This window comes from Falco naumanni, chromosome 6 (genome assembly GCF_017639655.2).
Source record: "Falco naumanni isolate bFalNau1 chromosome 6, bFalNau1.pat, whole genome shotgun sequence".
Classification (NCBI taxonomy): domain Eukaryota; kingdom Metazoa; phylum Chordata; class Aves; order Falconiformes; family Falconidae; genus Falco; species Falco naumanni.
The window spans coordinates 65,501,464-65,517,519 of record NC_054059.1 but is presented as its reverse complement, the minus strand read 5'-3'; the positions used below and the strand labels follow the sequence as shown (position 1 = coordinate 65,517,519).

General features: G+C 37.1%; 1 protein-coding gene across 1 annotated transcript in view; it reads right to left on the bottom strand.

Moving 5' to 3' along the window:
• Positions 1-16,056, bottom strand: part of AK9 (adenylate kinase 9) — a 76,612-nt gene that overhangs the window by 57,856 nt on the left and 2,700 nt on the right. The window contains exons 3-7 of the mRNA XM_040599399.1: positions 12,729-12,781; positions 12,548-12,644; positions 8,561-8,673; positions 3,002-3,163; positions 2,188-2,313 (exon numbers count right to left, since the gene is read on the bottom strand). Of these exons, the coding sequence (XP_040455333.1) occupies positions 2,188-2,313; positions 3,002-3,163; positions 8,561-8,673; positions 12,548-12,644; positions 12,729-12,781 (551 nt within the window). The remainder of the gene's footprint in view (positions 1-2,187; positions 2,314-3,001; positions 3,164-8,560; positions 8,674-12,547; positions 12,645-12,728; positions 12,782-16,056) is intronic.

Here is a 16,056-nt window from a genome sequence, read left to right as displayed (position 1 = left end):
TCGTCCTATCTTTGGTAGAAATAAATAATAACTAATTGCTTCTTTCTAATACTCTTATGCAGAGAAGATAATACTTTGTGTTTCTTTTATACACAATGGTCTTACAAGTACATCCATAATATTTTCTTGTGTACAGTAGCATCACGTTTATTGACTCGGTTTATGACTAAAGCCCACAGACTGCAGACTGTTTACAGTACTGAGGTCTAGCTAATTATTTCACATTGTAGTTGTTCATTAGGTTTCCTCCCTAACTGTAGTATTTCACACTTATTTCTACTCAATTTCATCCTAACAACTTACCAAGAACTCAAAGTCTGTTCTCCACAGTTCTTTCTACCTGTCCCAGTTCAGTACAAACTGCACATCTTATAAGCTTTTTTTTCAGTTTCATCATCTCAATCTCTACCTGGGCCAATGACAGACCCCTATGTTCTTTCAATGTATTAGGGGACCACTAAGTATGTTCACTAATATATTCACCATTAGTAAAGCCTAAGTAAGACCTACCAACTAGTGTAACATGGTGGAAGTGCTGAAGTTTGGTATACATCCTAAAGTAATTTAAACAACTTTGCATTAGTTTGCTTATGAGAAATCCATGTAAGATTGTATAATGATTAAAGTTACCACATTTTTTCCTTTTCTCTTCACAGCAGTAACAAGTTTGTTACTCTAGCGAAGAACATTATACCAGTTTTACACAATTTTATCTATAGGTTTATCTAATCCATAGGGAAATTGAAGGGCATAAATAAACTGTAATTGTCCAGTGTGCAGCAAACATGAGGCTTTTGCATTTGCTTGTACCAAGAGATTAAAAAAAAGAAAAAAGAAAAAAGAAAAAAGAAAAAAGAAAAAAGAAAAAAGAAAAAAAGAATTATTGCCTTGGACCTGTTCTGGTTTTTTTGGAGGAAAAAAAAAAAAAAGATACATACTAAATCTAATTTTCCTGAACACAACAAAGAAAGAAGAAATGTTACAGCTTTAGAAATTAAATAGGTGATAAAGCAAACTGATGGGCTAATTATTGTGTATATAACCCTGCAGCTAATGAAGTAGGTGAGGAGGGGGATTTATTGGAGTGGAAGGCAATGGATGTAGGGAGTAGGTTTCTTATAGGATTGCATTCTAGAATGGACTTTGGTAATGGTGATGATACACTGGGCTTTTCAAATACTTCAGTTTCTCGGTTTAGGAAGTGTCTGTGACAGCACCTATGGTTTGCTTTTAGAACTCAAAGTGGGTTGATTTATCTTGACTCCAGTGATATGTAAGGGTTACAAGAATAAGAGACCAATCATCTTTAGTGAGTTGGCAGGGGTTCACTAACCTTTGCACAATGTGCTAACATATGTAGAATGTAGGGAAATACTTAGTTGCTACATATTTGTGGTCTGGGAGTTTAGACTAGGGGATGTAGAACCGTAAGGGCATGTCATAAAGAACCTTAGACAATGGTAAAGAGGCACTGCTAAGGAAGATATAAGTTTTCTGTAACTAGAGAACAGGATGGTGTGTTCCAGAACAATAGGATAAGAAGATTTTAAATCAGTAGAAATGAACTGCGCATGCGCAAGAGACTCCGGGTCAAAAGTTTATGCAGACAAAGACTTTGAGCCTTCATCAGAAGACCCTCTGAGAAGACCCTCAAGGTGGCAGCATGTGTGCGCAAGGAGGTGGAAAAATATGTAAAACATTTTTGGGAAATGGTTTGAATATGTATTAGTTTTCTCGGAAATGTTATGCATATGTATTAGATTGTAGCATAAAAACAGTGAGAACTAGAGCTGAGGTGTGCATACTAGGAGGAGAAATCCCCTATGCACCCAGTGCCACAAATAAAGGAAAACCTGCTTCATAACGACTCTGTCGTTATTGAGTTTTATCTCAGAATCCTGGCCCAGCCGCACCTAGCCTCCTGCCTTAGCAAGGAGTGCTAGAAAGCAAGGGGGCTTGGAAATTCCCATTTTTGATATCACCAGAGTAGAAACAACACCTACAGATGACAACTTTGTATCACTGATTTCAGGATGAATTTCAGAACCTGGGGGGATATTGTAGCATCCCTTGTGCCCACCTCCATACAATAAATCACAAACTAAAAAAAAAGAAAAAAGAAAACTGTGCAAGATATTTTAAAAAATATTTTGTTATGCATAATCATATTATTTTGATTTTTCTTACTTCTAAAGGATGAAGCATGATGTCCTTATACAGTCCAACTCTTTCCTCTGCGTTTTCAAGAATATCTTCAGGCCTCTGCACCAACTGATGCAAAAATTCTGATATCATAAGTGGATTTTCTGCAGTCTGAAGAATGAAAAATTAAATATTTCAAGATACAGCAATAAAATACTGTTGTAAACTAATTTTTGTCTTTATTCAAATGTAAATGAAGTAGCTTTCCAGAGTATTGAAACGAGTATTAGTTCAGTGATTGCTGACCGTGATCCTATCCTGATGAAATGTAGTTTCTGCAAACTGAGAGGCATGTGCCTAGAACTTGCATTGATAAGGTCTCTGGCCAGTATTACAAACCAGAACAGTTCATCCTGAAGTCAAAATTAATACCTCCAGGAAAAAAATCTGTTTGTAGTAGTCCAATGCTAAAACCAGAAAACAAGCTAGTATCCTGCAAATACTAGTAAAACTTGCTACAATAAACAAATATTAAGAAATCTTATTTACTTAGACCAAGAAACAGACAATATAGAGTCACCATTCTCTGATACATCCTCTTAACTTATGACAAGAAACAGCTCAGTGTTAAACTATCCAGGTTAAACTATACAATAACAAGCATTGGCTGTTATTTAAACCTACTGTTTAAGTATTATCTCACATCTCTTAAAGCTGAACAGAAACTGCATTAAGATTAAAGCTGAGCAAAACTAAGTCATAATGTAGTATGGTGATATTTTAGAATATTGGATTTTGTTCTGCTTTGTCTAAAGTACATTATAAAACTTTGTGCTGTTTAGAAATTGGCAGTATTTACCTCTTCTTCCTGTTCTTCTTCTTCTTCATTCTCTTCTTCATGCTGATCTTTCTTATGCTTTTCAATAATGTTAGGATCCCACTGGTTCCTCTGATATACCTGCCCTGAATCAGGGTGTTGCCTTTGTCCAGATATTCTTTGGCATAAGTCATAATCTGAACACTAGCAAGGAATAATTAAAAGGAAATCACATGTTTATTGTCCTGCTGCTATAATATTTTTCCTGCAACTGCAGAATGGGGGGTAGGAGTCTGTTTGCCAAAAGTCTGCATTCATAAACAACTTCCCCAGTAACATTCTGAGCAAACACAAAATTTTCAAAAGCAGCAAATATTAAAGGAAGACTTTAACACTTGCATAGTTTTTTCCCATCAGCATTTTACATTCCATGTCAGGAGTGTAGCCACTACCTGAGCACATTTTACCATGCAAGGTATACCTTGTAGTATAACAAGTATAGGTGTAGTTTATAGATAAAAATATTTTACAGACAGGCTTGTGGTTGCTCTTGCAATTAATGCCAGAGTGAAATTAATTAGATTTAAATCAAGATTAAATAATTTTTACTAGGTGCCTCTGACTTCTCAGAGCTCTACTGTTACCCCAAAGCATAGTGCCATTGTGGCAGAGGCTAAAGGAATTCAGCAGTTTGGAGCTCTGGAAGAGTGTAAGCAATGGTCTTTAAATAAAAAGCCCTACAGACACAAATTTAGTTTAACATTAAACACAGATAAATCTGGATGTGGTCTGTGGTGATAAAAGTATTAATATTTAAGATTTGAGAGGTCTGTCTAAGAAGTTTATGCTAACTAAATTTCCTAACTGAAACATTTGCCCTAACTAAAACATTCCTTTCAACTAGAAGCTAAAGACTCTTTGCCTGTTTCCACCTCCCCACTTCTGAGCCAAGATAATACTGGGTGTGCCACTCCTATAGGCTCCACTAGGACAACATTCTACAGTGTCACATTATGTACTTTTTGATTCCTTCTCAGAATTGTGGCTCTTAGCAAGTTATTAAAGGAGTCCATCCATTCCAGGGATGGATACCTGACCTTGTTAACATTGAAAGGATTGTTTTTCAGCATCTCTCTCTCTCTTTTTTTTTTTTTCCCCTGCAAAACAAAAAGCTGGTTGGATCTCTGCAATCACTTAGCAGAGAACAGGGGAGTAGAGAGGGACATTCTGTCTGAATGTTCCCTCACTATGATCATAGTTAAAAGAGCTTCTATCTGACCTGTTCTAAATTGTACTTGCATTAATAGACACTTGGAGTCTCCAGATCTCCAACAGGTCTTAAGATAGGTATCTTAAAAGTCTACTATGGAATTGGGGGTGGGTCACAACAAAAAATAAATAATCATTCTTCCTTTCTAAATTACTAACACCTACTCTTCAACCATATATGAAAAACCTGAAATAACAAAAAAATACTGTAGTCGTTAAGGTCAAATTGTTACAGAAATGGAGAAATGATTTCTACAGAGCTTTTGAGATTGCATTGCTAGCAACAGGCACACTACACTCATTTCCTGAGGTATCCCTTGAAGTATTACAATACTTTAGAATATTTCTGTATTTCTATGGTGAGTCATACAGCTGACTTGAATGCTGTATGACAGCGCATTTTGAAATAGGGAAGGAGAAATTTGATCAGATATCATTCTTTTTTTCAAAGGTGCATTTTTCATCCTTTTTCTTGGAGAGAAATTTTCTCTAAATTGGTCTGCTAAAAGAGTATTTTATTATTCCCAGAGTTACCTAGAATCTCCCTTCTTCCTTTCTTTTTAATATAATGAAAATGGTTACAATTCTGACATAACTGGGTGATGTGGTGGTCAGAGGCCATCTAAGGCATAATGATCACAAAATGATAGTTTTTGATTTTTGGAGAAGGAGAGGGGTCAGCAAAACCACTACCTTGGACTTCCAGAGGGCAGACTTTGGCCTGTTTAGGAGACTGGTTGACAGAGTCCTTTGAAAGGCAGTCCTGAAGGGCAAAGGGGTCCAGGAAGACTGGACATTCTTCAAGAAGTAAACCTTAAAGGCTGTCCCCGTGTGCCAAAAGACAAGCCACTGGGGAAGAAGACCAGCCTGGCTGAACAGAGAGCTTTGGCTGGAACTCAGGGGGAAAAAAGAGAATTTGCCACCTTTGGAAGAAGAGGCAGGCAACTCAGGAGGGCTATAAAGGTTTTCTTAGGTTATACAGGGAGAAAATTAGAAAGGCAAAAGGCAAAAGCCCAGCTAGAACTTAAGCTGGCCACTGACATAAAAGATAACAATAAATGTTTTTAGAGATACACTAGAAACAAAAGGAGGGCCAAGGATAATCTCCATCCGTTATTGGCTGTGGTGGGGTGGGGGTGGAGAGGTGAGGGGGTGGGGAACATTGCCACAAAGAATGAGGAAAAGGCTGAGGTACTTAAATGCCTTCTTTGCCTCGGTCTTTAGTAGTCAGACCAGTTATCCTCAGGGTACTCAGCCTGATCAGGGATGGGGAGTAGAATGAAGTCTCTTCACAGTCCAGCAGGAAGTGGTCAGTGACCTGCTGCTCCACTTAGACACACACAAGTCTATAGGGCTGGATGGGATCCACCCAAGGGTACTAAGGGAGCTGGCAGAGGAGCTCACCAAGCCACTCTCCATCATTTGTCAACAGTCCTGGCTAACTGGGGAGGTCCCAGAAAACTGGAAGTTAGCCAACGTGAGGCCCATCAACAAGAAGGGCAGGAAGAAGGATATGGGAAACTACAGGCCTTGGCACCAAGGAAGGTTATGTAACAGATCATCCTGCATGAAGGACAACCAGGGCATCAGGTCCAGCCAGCACGGGTATACGAAAGGCCGGTCCTGCTTGACAAACCTGATCTCCTACAACAAGGTGACCCATGCAGTGGATGAGGGAAAGGCTGTGGATGTTTTCTACCTGGACCTTAGTAAAAAGCCTTTGACACCATCTCCCACAGCATTCTCCTGGAGACACTGGCTGCTTATGGCTTGGATGGGTGTACTGTACGCTGGGTAAAAAGCTGGCTGGATGGCTGAGCCCAAAGTGTGGTGGTGAATGGAGCTACATCCACAAGTGGTGCTCCCCAGGGCTCAGTATGGGGCCAGTCCTGTTTAATGTCTTTATCAATGATCTGGATGAGGGGATTGAGTGCACCCTCAGTAAGTTTGCAGACAACACCAAGTTGGGTGGGAGTGTTGAACTGCTGGAGGGCAGGAAGGCTCTGCAGAGGGATCTGGACAGGCTGGATCAATGAGTCAAGGCCAGCTGTATGAGGTTCAACAAGGCTGAGGGCCGGGTCCTGCAGCTGGGGCACAACAACCCCATGCAATGCTACAGACTTGGGGAAGAGTGGCTGGAAAGCTGCCTGGCAGAAAAGGACCTGGGGGTGTGGGTTGATGGCTGGCTGAACATGAGCCCACAGTGTGCCCAGGTGGCCAAGGCGGCCAACAGCATCCTGGCTTGTATCCGAAACAGTGTGGCCAGCAGGACTGGGGAAGAGATCATTGCCCTGTACTCAGCAGTGGTGAGGCTGCACCTCAAATACTATGCTCGGGTTTGGGCCCCTCACTGCAAGAGGGACGTGGAGGTGCTGGAGCGTGTCCAGAGAAGGGCAATGAAGCTTGGTGCAGGGTCCAGAGCACAAGCCTTACAAGGAGCAGCTGAAGGAACCGGAGTCATTAAGTCTGGAGAAAAGGAAGTTCAGAGGGGACGTTATAGCTCTCTAAAACTACCTGGAAGGAAGTTGTAGAAAGGTAGCTGTTGGTCTCTTCTCCCAGGTAACAAGCGATAGGACAAGAGGAAAGAGCCTCAAGTTACACCAGGGGAGGTTTAAATTGGATATTGGGAAAAATTTCTTCACTGAAAGGGTGGTCAAGCATTGGAACAGACTGCCCATGGATGTGGTGGAATCACCATCCCTGGAAGTGTTCAAAAAATACGTAGATGTGATGTTTAGGGACATGGTTTAGTGGTGGGCTTGGCAGTGCTGGTTAACAGTTGGACTTGATGATCTTAAAGGTCTTTTCCAACCTAAATGATTCAATAATTCTGTACCTGTGAAAACAGCTTGAACTCACTGAAATTGAAGACAAGATTATTCGTTTGACTGTGGGGCAAGGATTTTTAATGACTGTTCAGGTTCAGCCTTCTTCCCGGTGGAGAAGAAGATGTACCTACAGGAAGTCAAGAATTCTGTTTTCTTTCTAATGTAGTTAGTATCACTCTTCTATTTGTGCTGCTGCTGCAACTATACAACATATATACTCAAGAACTCGGATTTCTTACTATCCAGTATTAAAGCAAAGACTGACTTTCTGTAGCTAAAAAAAATCAAAACTGCTTGAAAAGCAGCACAAAAATATGTTTCTCTGAGCCTTTAAGAACTTTCCATGAGTATAGAAAAATAGATTTGAAGTAGGCATTCACAAATTTTCATTATGCACGGTCAAACAAATCTCAAAAGTATGGAATTAAAACAAACACAAACTTAAATCTGCCAAAGCGATGTGATAGACTAGGTCCATGCACTGAAGCTTAGCATCTTGCAGACTGCATGGATATGACAACTAGAATCAAAATCCCAGTGAGAACACAGTAGAACACCAGAGGTCTATAGCAGCTCATGCTGCACATTCAGAGTAAAAAACAGAAATAATCTAGTTGACAATCAACAAAACATTGCAAGAGGAAGGGCCTGAGCCCTTGTTCATGATTATACATACTGTTACTTTGTCTGTGTGGACTATGGCAAAGTTTGGTGTGGGTCAGCTAGTATTCTCATTGCTGAATAGCTGTGCACAATCTGGAGAGTGGCACAGGCCTTGGGACTCTCCCAGTGGGCAGTTTGGACATGGCCATGCCATTGTTACTAACAAGACACATTAGCTGTGTTCTGCCAGAGCAGCTGGCCTGATGTCTGAAGAGTCACTCTTGCTTTGTTTTATTTACTAATATGGATGTAGTCAGCAAGTCCATTATTTTAAGTTACGTTGAGAAAATCCTCTTAATCCTACACTAACATTGATTTATGTTTCTCTGGTTATATCAGAGTCATTTTTGTAAAGTATCTGGTATGTCATATTACTACTCATGAAGAAACTGAGATTCGTAAATGGTATGAATTAATAATGACTAAGGAGAAGTTTCATAATTAATGAGTAAAAAATAAAATTTTGCTTTCTAAGTTCCGTATGTGAAAAGTTTCTTACTGAAATACATGAATGTTAAATGTGCAGGCATCCAAAATCCTGTAATAATCACATTATTCAAAGTTTTCTTTTCTTAAAAACATGTATCTTCTAAGTGGTAGAAATGCAAAGACTGTAACTGCACCAGAAGTTTTAAGAAATGTTCATTATTTTACATGAGCAATGCTTATAATGGAACAAACCGGTGTAATTCCATTCCAGTATAGAAGAGAATAATTTACCATTCCTCAATAAATACTATACTCAAATACACAGGGGAAAATATTATCTTTTGACTTATGCAACATATGAGTCTACTAATAATTAGGAAAATTACTAGCAAGTTACTGAAGATGACATTACCTTAACGTTAATCAGGAAATCTGGTTTTAATTTTAGATTCTTTATTTTCTCTATTTGCTGTGAAACAGACATGTATTCCTCTGAGAGAGAAGGAAATCCACTGAGAACATAACCTGCCAAAATACACTTCATTAAATATATCTTCTAGAAGGTTTTATCAAATATAGGACTAGTTATACTCATCTCCTTTAAACAACACATCTATTTAGTGGCACAATTTTAAACCATGTACATGATATAACACTATTAAAAAAATTGCGCATCCATGTCTACTTCAGATGAAATACAGACAAAAAAGTGTGGCGTTTTCAACTTGATATAGGAATCAAAGTTTTTTAACTCAGTTAAGAAATGGGAGGACTATGTAGGCATTAAAGATTATACTCAGACTACCTGCTTCATGTGCCTAGTTCAGACATTGTAGTGCCTAAAAAGTAACAAACTTTTAGTGACCATTTTTGCCACTAAAAGCCTTTGTAAAATGCATTGCAAAAATTAGCCACTCTGTGATACAAAAAATTTAAACTAGGAGCCTAGGCTTTTTATACAGCTTTTAAAGATCTTGGCTTCTATGGACAATAAAGTGAACCTGAACAACTCTCAGGGATACACAGCACTCCTGGATGTTAAATCTTCTCAAAAGGAGGCACTATGCACACAGCATGCACACTGAGGCACCTATGCATAAGCACCCGCTCACTCAGGACTTGTAATGCTGAGTCCTCACTACATATGGCAAGCATGGGGGTACTAATACCTTTTTCCTAGTATTAGTGTGCTCAGCACCACAGATGAACTTGTGGCTTCAAGTTCCTAGGAGAGTACTGTAACTACTGATGGCTGCATGCAGTGCAGTAACAAATACTGTACAGCAAGGAACTCAGTATTGATGAGGCCAGAATGAGAGACTGAATCAAGCGGAATTTTGTAGCCTAATGATGAGAATATTCCCTTAGAGAAATGGCACATGCACTCCAAATGCTTAGAATTTTATGTAAGAACATTTAAATGCAGATCCATGCAGCACAAAAACATAGCAACAGTCTTTGCAAGAGGTATTAGGCCAGAAGACTTCTTTAGGGAACTACTATCCATAGATGCAAAATTTCTGGAAAAGGATCAAGAGAGGGTATAATGTATAGTCATTCCTCTAGAAAATTAAAATCCTGGATTCTAGGTTGTTGATACTTTCAGAGGATTCTAACTGGTAATGAGATGTGGGGGTCTGCACAGCCTCTGCTTATCAGCACATCTCAGATATCAACAGCTAATGTGAGAGGAATGGGAATGTAACATGGGAAAAGATTATCCCAAACTGTTTGTTCTCAGAGAAGGTGTTCACCCCAAACCAGTAACGTTGTGGGGAGACTAACAAGCATGAAATTTACCTAAGACAACCATCAACCAGATCAAATAGTAACCAGGGGATCACCAAGAAGCTTTTGAGAAGGAATCATCTTGAAAAAAAGCATTAAAATTTGTGACTGGGGGAAGAGACCTTAGAGCGAGAGCAAGGTAAAAGAACGGCAGCCTAACCAGGTTTGATGTGCCAGCACTACAACTTACTGTCTAGGCCTGACAGAGCAGCCTCCCTGTTGGATGCTGTGATTAACCTGCATTTCAACTACTGGACTGACAGAACAGGGTTAAACAGATAGTGACCCACCCCTCCAGCGTATGTCAGCTCATGAGGAGCTTTCTCACTGGTGTGTGGATTAGTAGACTGTAGGAAATGGCACACAAAGACAATGCTAGAGCACCTACATTTCCAACAGAAAGTGTGCTTAAATAGGTGAACATGCATTCTCATAAAAGGGAATGTGTGTTTGTAATTTCCACCTGTCTTTGAGAGAGGGTTTGCATACATAATCATGCAAATTTGAGTATACTCTTTGGAATTAGTTTTAGAAGGTTGTTCAGAAATTTGAAGGTCTTTATTAATATTTGTCAAGTGCCTAGTTGTCTGTTGTGTGGCTGATACCGAATCACTGATCACCGGTTCACTGATTGTCAATTAATTACTTGCCATTAATAAATCAACAACTTTGGTCCTGATTTGATTTAAATTATGTTAATTGAGTAGTTTTCCCCAGTGATAATGACATATATTTTTCCTTTGCAAGCATTATTTACGTTAACATAATAGGAACTTCTGGTTGTTTTCTTGTTCTAGTTGAAAAAAAATAAAATATCAAGCGTATCGGCTACACAGAGGTTATAATGCTGTATTTTCTTAACAATACCCTAAAATACAAGTTTGCTTGTTATTTTCCAGTGCCAAAGTTATTTTAAAAAGACACTGTTTACTTCAAGAAACACCTTAGAAGCTTCATATCTGACCTCCTTCAGAAAGTAAAAAAAAAGTTTTCAGTGACTTACAATTTTTAAGTGTCATTTGCTCTAGCACTTCTGAATATCTGACACTTCAGTCTTCAACATAATATGTGTTTATTATTTAAGTCAGAAGAATATAATTGAAAAGAATATATTATTGTGTGTACTGTTTAGAAACTTATATTTTACAATGTTAAAGCCAAACATTAAAAGTAAAAAATCAACCTCTCATACAAAACTGTTTCTAAAATCTTTAATTCATTTATTTAATTAATTAATAGTGAATTGACTGATTAATTCCTGCTGAAAGCCTACTTAAGCTTTCCAAGGATTATATTAAGATAATAGTTGCTAAACAAAAAGGTATTAGGACTAGAAAATACTTAGCAAGAATGGGTTTTAGAGACAAGTTCTAATTGGTGGGAAAAATAGTGAGGATGTAGGTCATTCTATTCCTTGCTACTCTGGGGCATCTGCAATATAGAAAATGGCTAGGCTATAAGAACTAAACTTTTATCCATTTTGTCATGTTTAGAGTCTCAAGGATCTCTGTAGTCCTCTGTGATACATGCATCTTAGGCATTCATCATCAGTGACTCAGTGGGGAAACCAGACAACACAGATGTCTCTTCAGGCTTTTATTGAAGTCCTGACATATGGATTAAGAGACTGGTATTTCTGCTGCTACTTCGTACCTCAATTTTTTGTTTCCTCATCATCTCTTTTTAAAAATTTCTTCCCTACTTCTCTGTCTTTTGCCTACTGTTTTAAAAGCCTAGGCATTTAAAGGTTTCACTAGGTAAGGCTGTATCTTTTGCAGAACTGTTGAGTCTTGGACTAGAGAAGGAACAAACCCCATTGCAACTGAAAGCTTATAGAAGCATGCTAGTTTTCAGAGCAGTAGAAACTTAACATTTTCTCGGCACTCCTATAATGGAAATCTCAAATAAAAGTCAGCACCAGAAAAAACCCCTACATTTTCTTTTACTTTCTCTCCACTTAGCAGTATATTTGTTTTCTCTTCAGGGAAGAAGGTTCAGACCCTAGCAAGATGTGCAACACTAGTCTTAACAGCCTCAATTAACATAATCTTTCCTCAAAAAGAAGAATTATTATCAATACCAATACTATTCTCATCTAACTTCAGCTCAGTGACAAAATACAAAGGGAATAAACAATGCTGTAAGAAAAAAAATTACTGTAATACTTCACATTTTCAATAATTTTTCTTTCTTTTTCATTATTTTACATGTTTAAAATATTTTTACTGTTGCTGGTTTTGTTGTTTTTATTGTTGCTATAGAAGTACTCAAGCAAAAATAACACCAAACAAGTCTGTATTTTAAATCCTAAAACTTTTCTAACCAGATAGTATTGTCAAATGAAAGTCTTGGCTACACTTAAAAGTTGGGCAAATTCATTTTCTCAAAATTAACACAACATAGGACTGGTATGACACCTTCTGATCTCTCATATCAGTAAATTAATCCCTAAATACACTCTTAGTTTATGGATATTCCACAGCCTGAGAAGTACAAGAAAAAGTGTTACTGTCTAATACAAAATAAATTATATTTGAGCAGTAATGGATGCAAACTGTGGCAAAATTATAGCTAGTTCATTCTGAGAAGTTTAGGTTATAAATACACTTACCAAAATGAGCAACTTCTGGTGACTCAATCTTCTTTAGAATCATTTCTGTAACCAGTTCTTCAGAAATACTTTGACCTTTAAAAAGCAATTCTTGACACTAAGGTAAAATGCAAAACATAGTATTATATAACACATATTTGTCAAAAAGATGACAAAACTTACCAGAAGATTAGACTTTTACCTTAAGCCCATATTCTGTTTCTTCATGAATATTCATTTGAATTACTTCCAAAGCTGAGGAAGCACATCAGACAGAATAAAATTAAAAGAATACAAACATTTTCTATACAGACATGTACATGCAGTTACATACATACACACACAGAGAGGAGTATGGATGTGTGCTCCAAGCAACCAGACTATTTTTGAATGAACAGCCATTATATTTAGGGCAATTATTATATTTTGTCCATCCAGATCTTGGTGCCTTCTGGCAATGTCTGGGTAGATATTTTTCCCTACAATTTAACCCTATAGGTACTACAAAAAATGCACAACAGTTGCACAATAAGCCTTGCAGGATTATTTTAACTACTGATTTATATCAAATTACCATTACTGTTGTGCAATCCAGAAATTAGTATTTGAGCCCAAATTTTAAAAGCAAGTTTTAGAAAAAGAACTGTTTATAGACACACAAAACCATCTGCTTTAAAAAAAGCCCTTACAAACCTAGTCCTTATGTAGTCTAATTACCTAAAATTAAATAAATGTTAAATTTGACACCCATCAAATTCAAAGACCTGCCCTCTGTCTTTGTAGAGAGTGGCATCATAGCAGAATGATCCTGGAAGTCTTTCACACTTCTATACCATTGAAATAAGCAGACACTTAAAAGTTTTCAAGAAGTTAATGGTTGCACTTGATTATCTTAAAGGTCTTTTCCAAACCATATGACTCTATGAGGCTACATCTACATTACTCATAAACCAGGCCAGGGAAAGGTCCTGAAGTGAGGTGATTCATGCCTATACAGCTAAAATCTTTCTTCCCAAAACACAGTGGCTGTTTTTTCAAACTGTTCATACTAGTAATGATGACTGTTGTGTGTACTATCTTATGAATGGGTGTTCAGGAGAGCAGTATTTGTCATGGGTCAAACAGACACAGGGAATATACTAACAAACAATACAGGCAACTGAAAATCAGCACCGTATGTGTACCCTGGACCTGTTTTATTCCTGACTATTGACCTACTTACTGGATAAATGGATAGAAAATATTTTGTCAAATTAAAAAGACTGTGAATACCTTTTCTATTTATTAATTTTCTATCTTGGATTATTTTTTCAATAAGTAACACAGCGCAGGACAGATATTGATACATTGGAGCGGGTCCAGTGGAGGGCACAGAGATGATTAGAAGTGTTGAATGTACCAGCAAAGGCCAAAAGAACTGGCCTTGTTCAGCCTGGAGACAAAGGACAGCTTTTTATTTCTGTCTAAACTTACTTACTGGGAAGGCACAAAGACAGAAATGCAGATAGGGCAGGACACAACAGACACAAGCCGGAAAATGAGAAATTCCAATGGGGTAATTAGGAAGCAATTTTTCATCATGAAGATGGTCAAGCATTGAAAAGTGTTACCCAGAGTGGTGGTGGAGTCTTCATCTTTGGAGATATTCCAGACTGAGCAGGACACAGCCCTGAGCAACCTTCTCTAACTGACCTGCTCTGAGTGGAAGGTTGGACTCAATGACCTCTGGAGGTCTTTTCTGAGCTAAATTATTCATGTTTATGTAAGCTGAATTTCTTTGTTTCTTTTTTGATGTGGAAAATGTAAAAAAGCTATTAGCAAAAGTTGAAGGAATGTGTGTATGTATACATGTGTGGGTACACTAGAAAAAAGATTAAAATACCATGAGCAAAAGGAGAAAAGAATAATTCTCAGAATCTACTAGAAATAAGGCATAAAAATGCAATAAATTAAATTTATATCAGTCATTAAGAAAAACTTTCTAATGGCAAAAACTGTCTTACAGAGACAGACTACCTAGAAATTTTTAAAAACAAATGGGATAGACATTTGTCAGTAATGATTTAAATACATTCAAACAGTGTGGATTGGTTTAAGTACATTCCTAAAGTCCCTTTGATTTTGGTTTGATCTATGTTTTGGACCAGGTATTAATTTTTTGCTAGACAATCCTATGAATTAAAAATTATATATTTACATAAGTCAAAAAAGCATTTTATTAAAACTCAGTTTTACAATATTATAATTCCAAATCTTCAAATTAAGATATTTAATTTGATAAATAAGACTACATAGACTCAGGAATATGAAGTATTACACTGTCCACTAGAGGGCTTTTATTAGAATGATTAAAAATACTGGGGGGCACATTAAAAAGAAAAAAAATTAATGAAAAATTATATATAAATAGTTAGTTGATAATCAGAACAACTGTACACATATATACCGTAAAATCAGATTTGTAATTTGGCATCCCTGAAGAGGCACACAAGAAATTGCTTCACAGTGAAGGTTATTACATGCTTTCTTTTCTTGTACTTAAAAAGATTATATTACTCTTCAAACTGTTAAGACAAATCTAGTGGAAAATTTTTCTTTTTTTTTTTTTTTTTTTTTTTTCATAAAACCTGAGTGGATTAATCAAGATTTGTGAATTATAACATCACAGATAGAAAAATATTACCAGGGCTTTAAAAAAAATTACAGATTTTAAAATAATTTTTAATTATGGCTGACAAAATTACTACAAAAGAAAACTGCAAAAAAATTTTGTAAGAAACTACTTCCTTGCTGAGATGCCTTGAAATTAAAAAAAAAACAACAAAACAACAAAACTCTAGAGATGTGTTGATAGGGAATGTTACGAGCAACAGTTTTTACTCTGCAGACCTTCAAAAATCTTTAATGAGAGGGACTGTCAGAAATGGAGCTAGGTATCTTAGAAAATGAAATGGTATCTTGTGTTCAGGTAAAGGTATGGTGAGAGAAATTAACTACATCTGAAATAAGCCATCAGACATTTTTGGTTTAGAAATTCAAAAATGCCAGCTCCTATTCCTTCCATTATTACTTATACTAATGCGAAAGCTACATTTCTGTTTCCTGAAGTACACCCCGCCTTGTATTAGGCACTGCACAAGCAGAAAGGAAAAATGCTCATATTTTTTCATGGTCTGTATTGGAAAACCTCCATGCTCTCTGGAATTGAATGATTTGCCTCCATGTGAACAAGAGGGGTCACATGAATCACCTTACAGGACTGAGAACAGCATTTGATTATTATGTGTTACAAATATCCCCTTCTTAAAAACAAAACAAAACAAACACAAAACCAAGAAAGTTATTTTCTAAGTCTCTCTAAAAGGCCATTTTTCAGCAACTGCATTTCTGGCAAAATGGTTACTTGGTCACTTGGTCCTTATCAGTAGTCTTTACTGCAATTAGAAACATGCCATTCTGAATTACAGGGAACAGCAAGGATATTCTAAACCAAAAGATATGATAAAGCCAATGCAAAGTTCCAAATATAG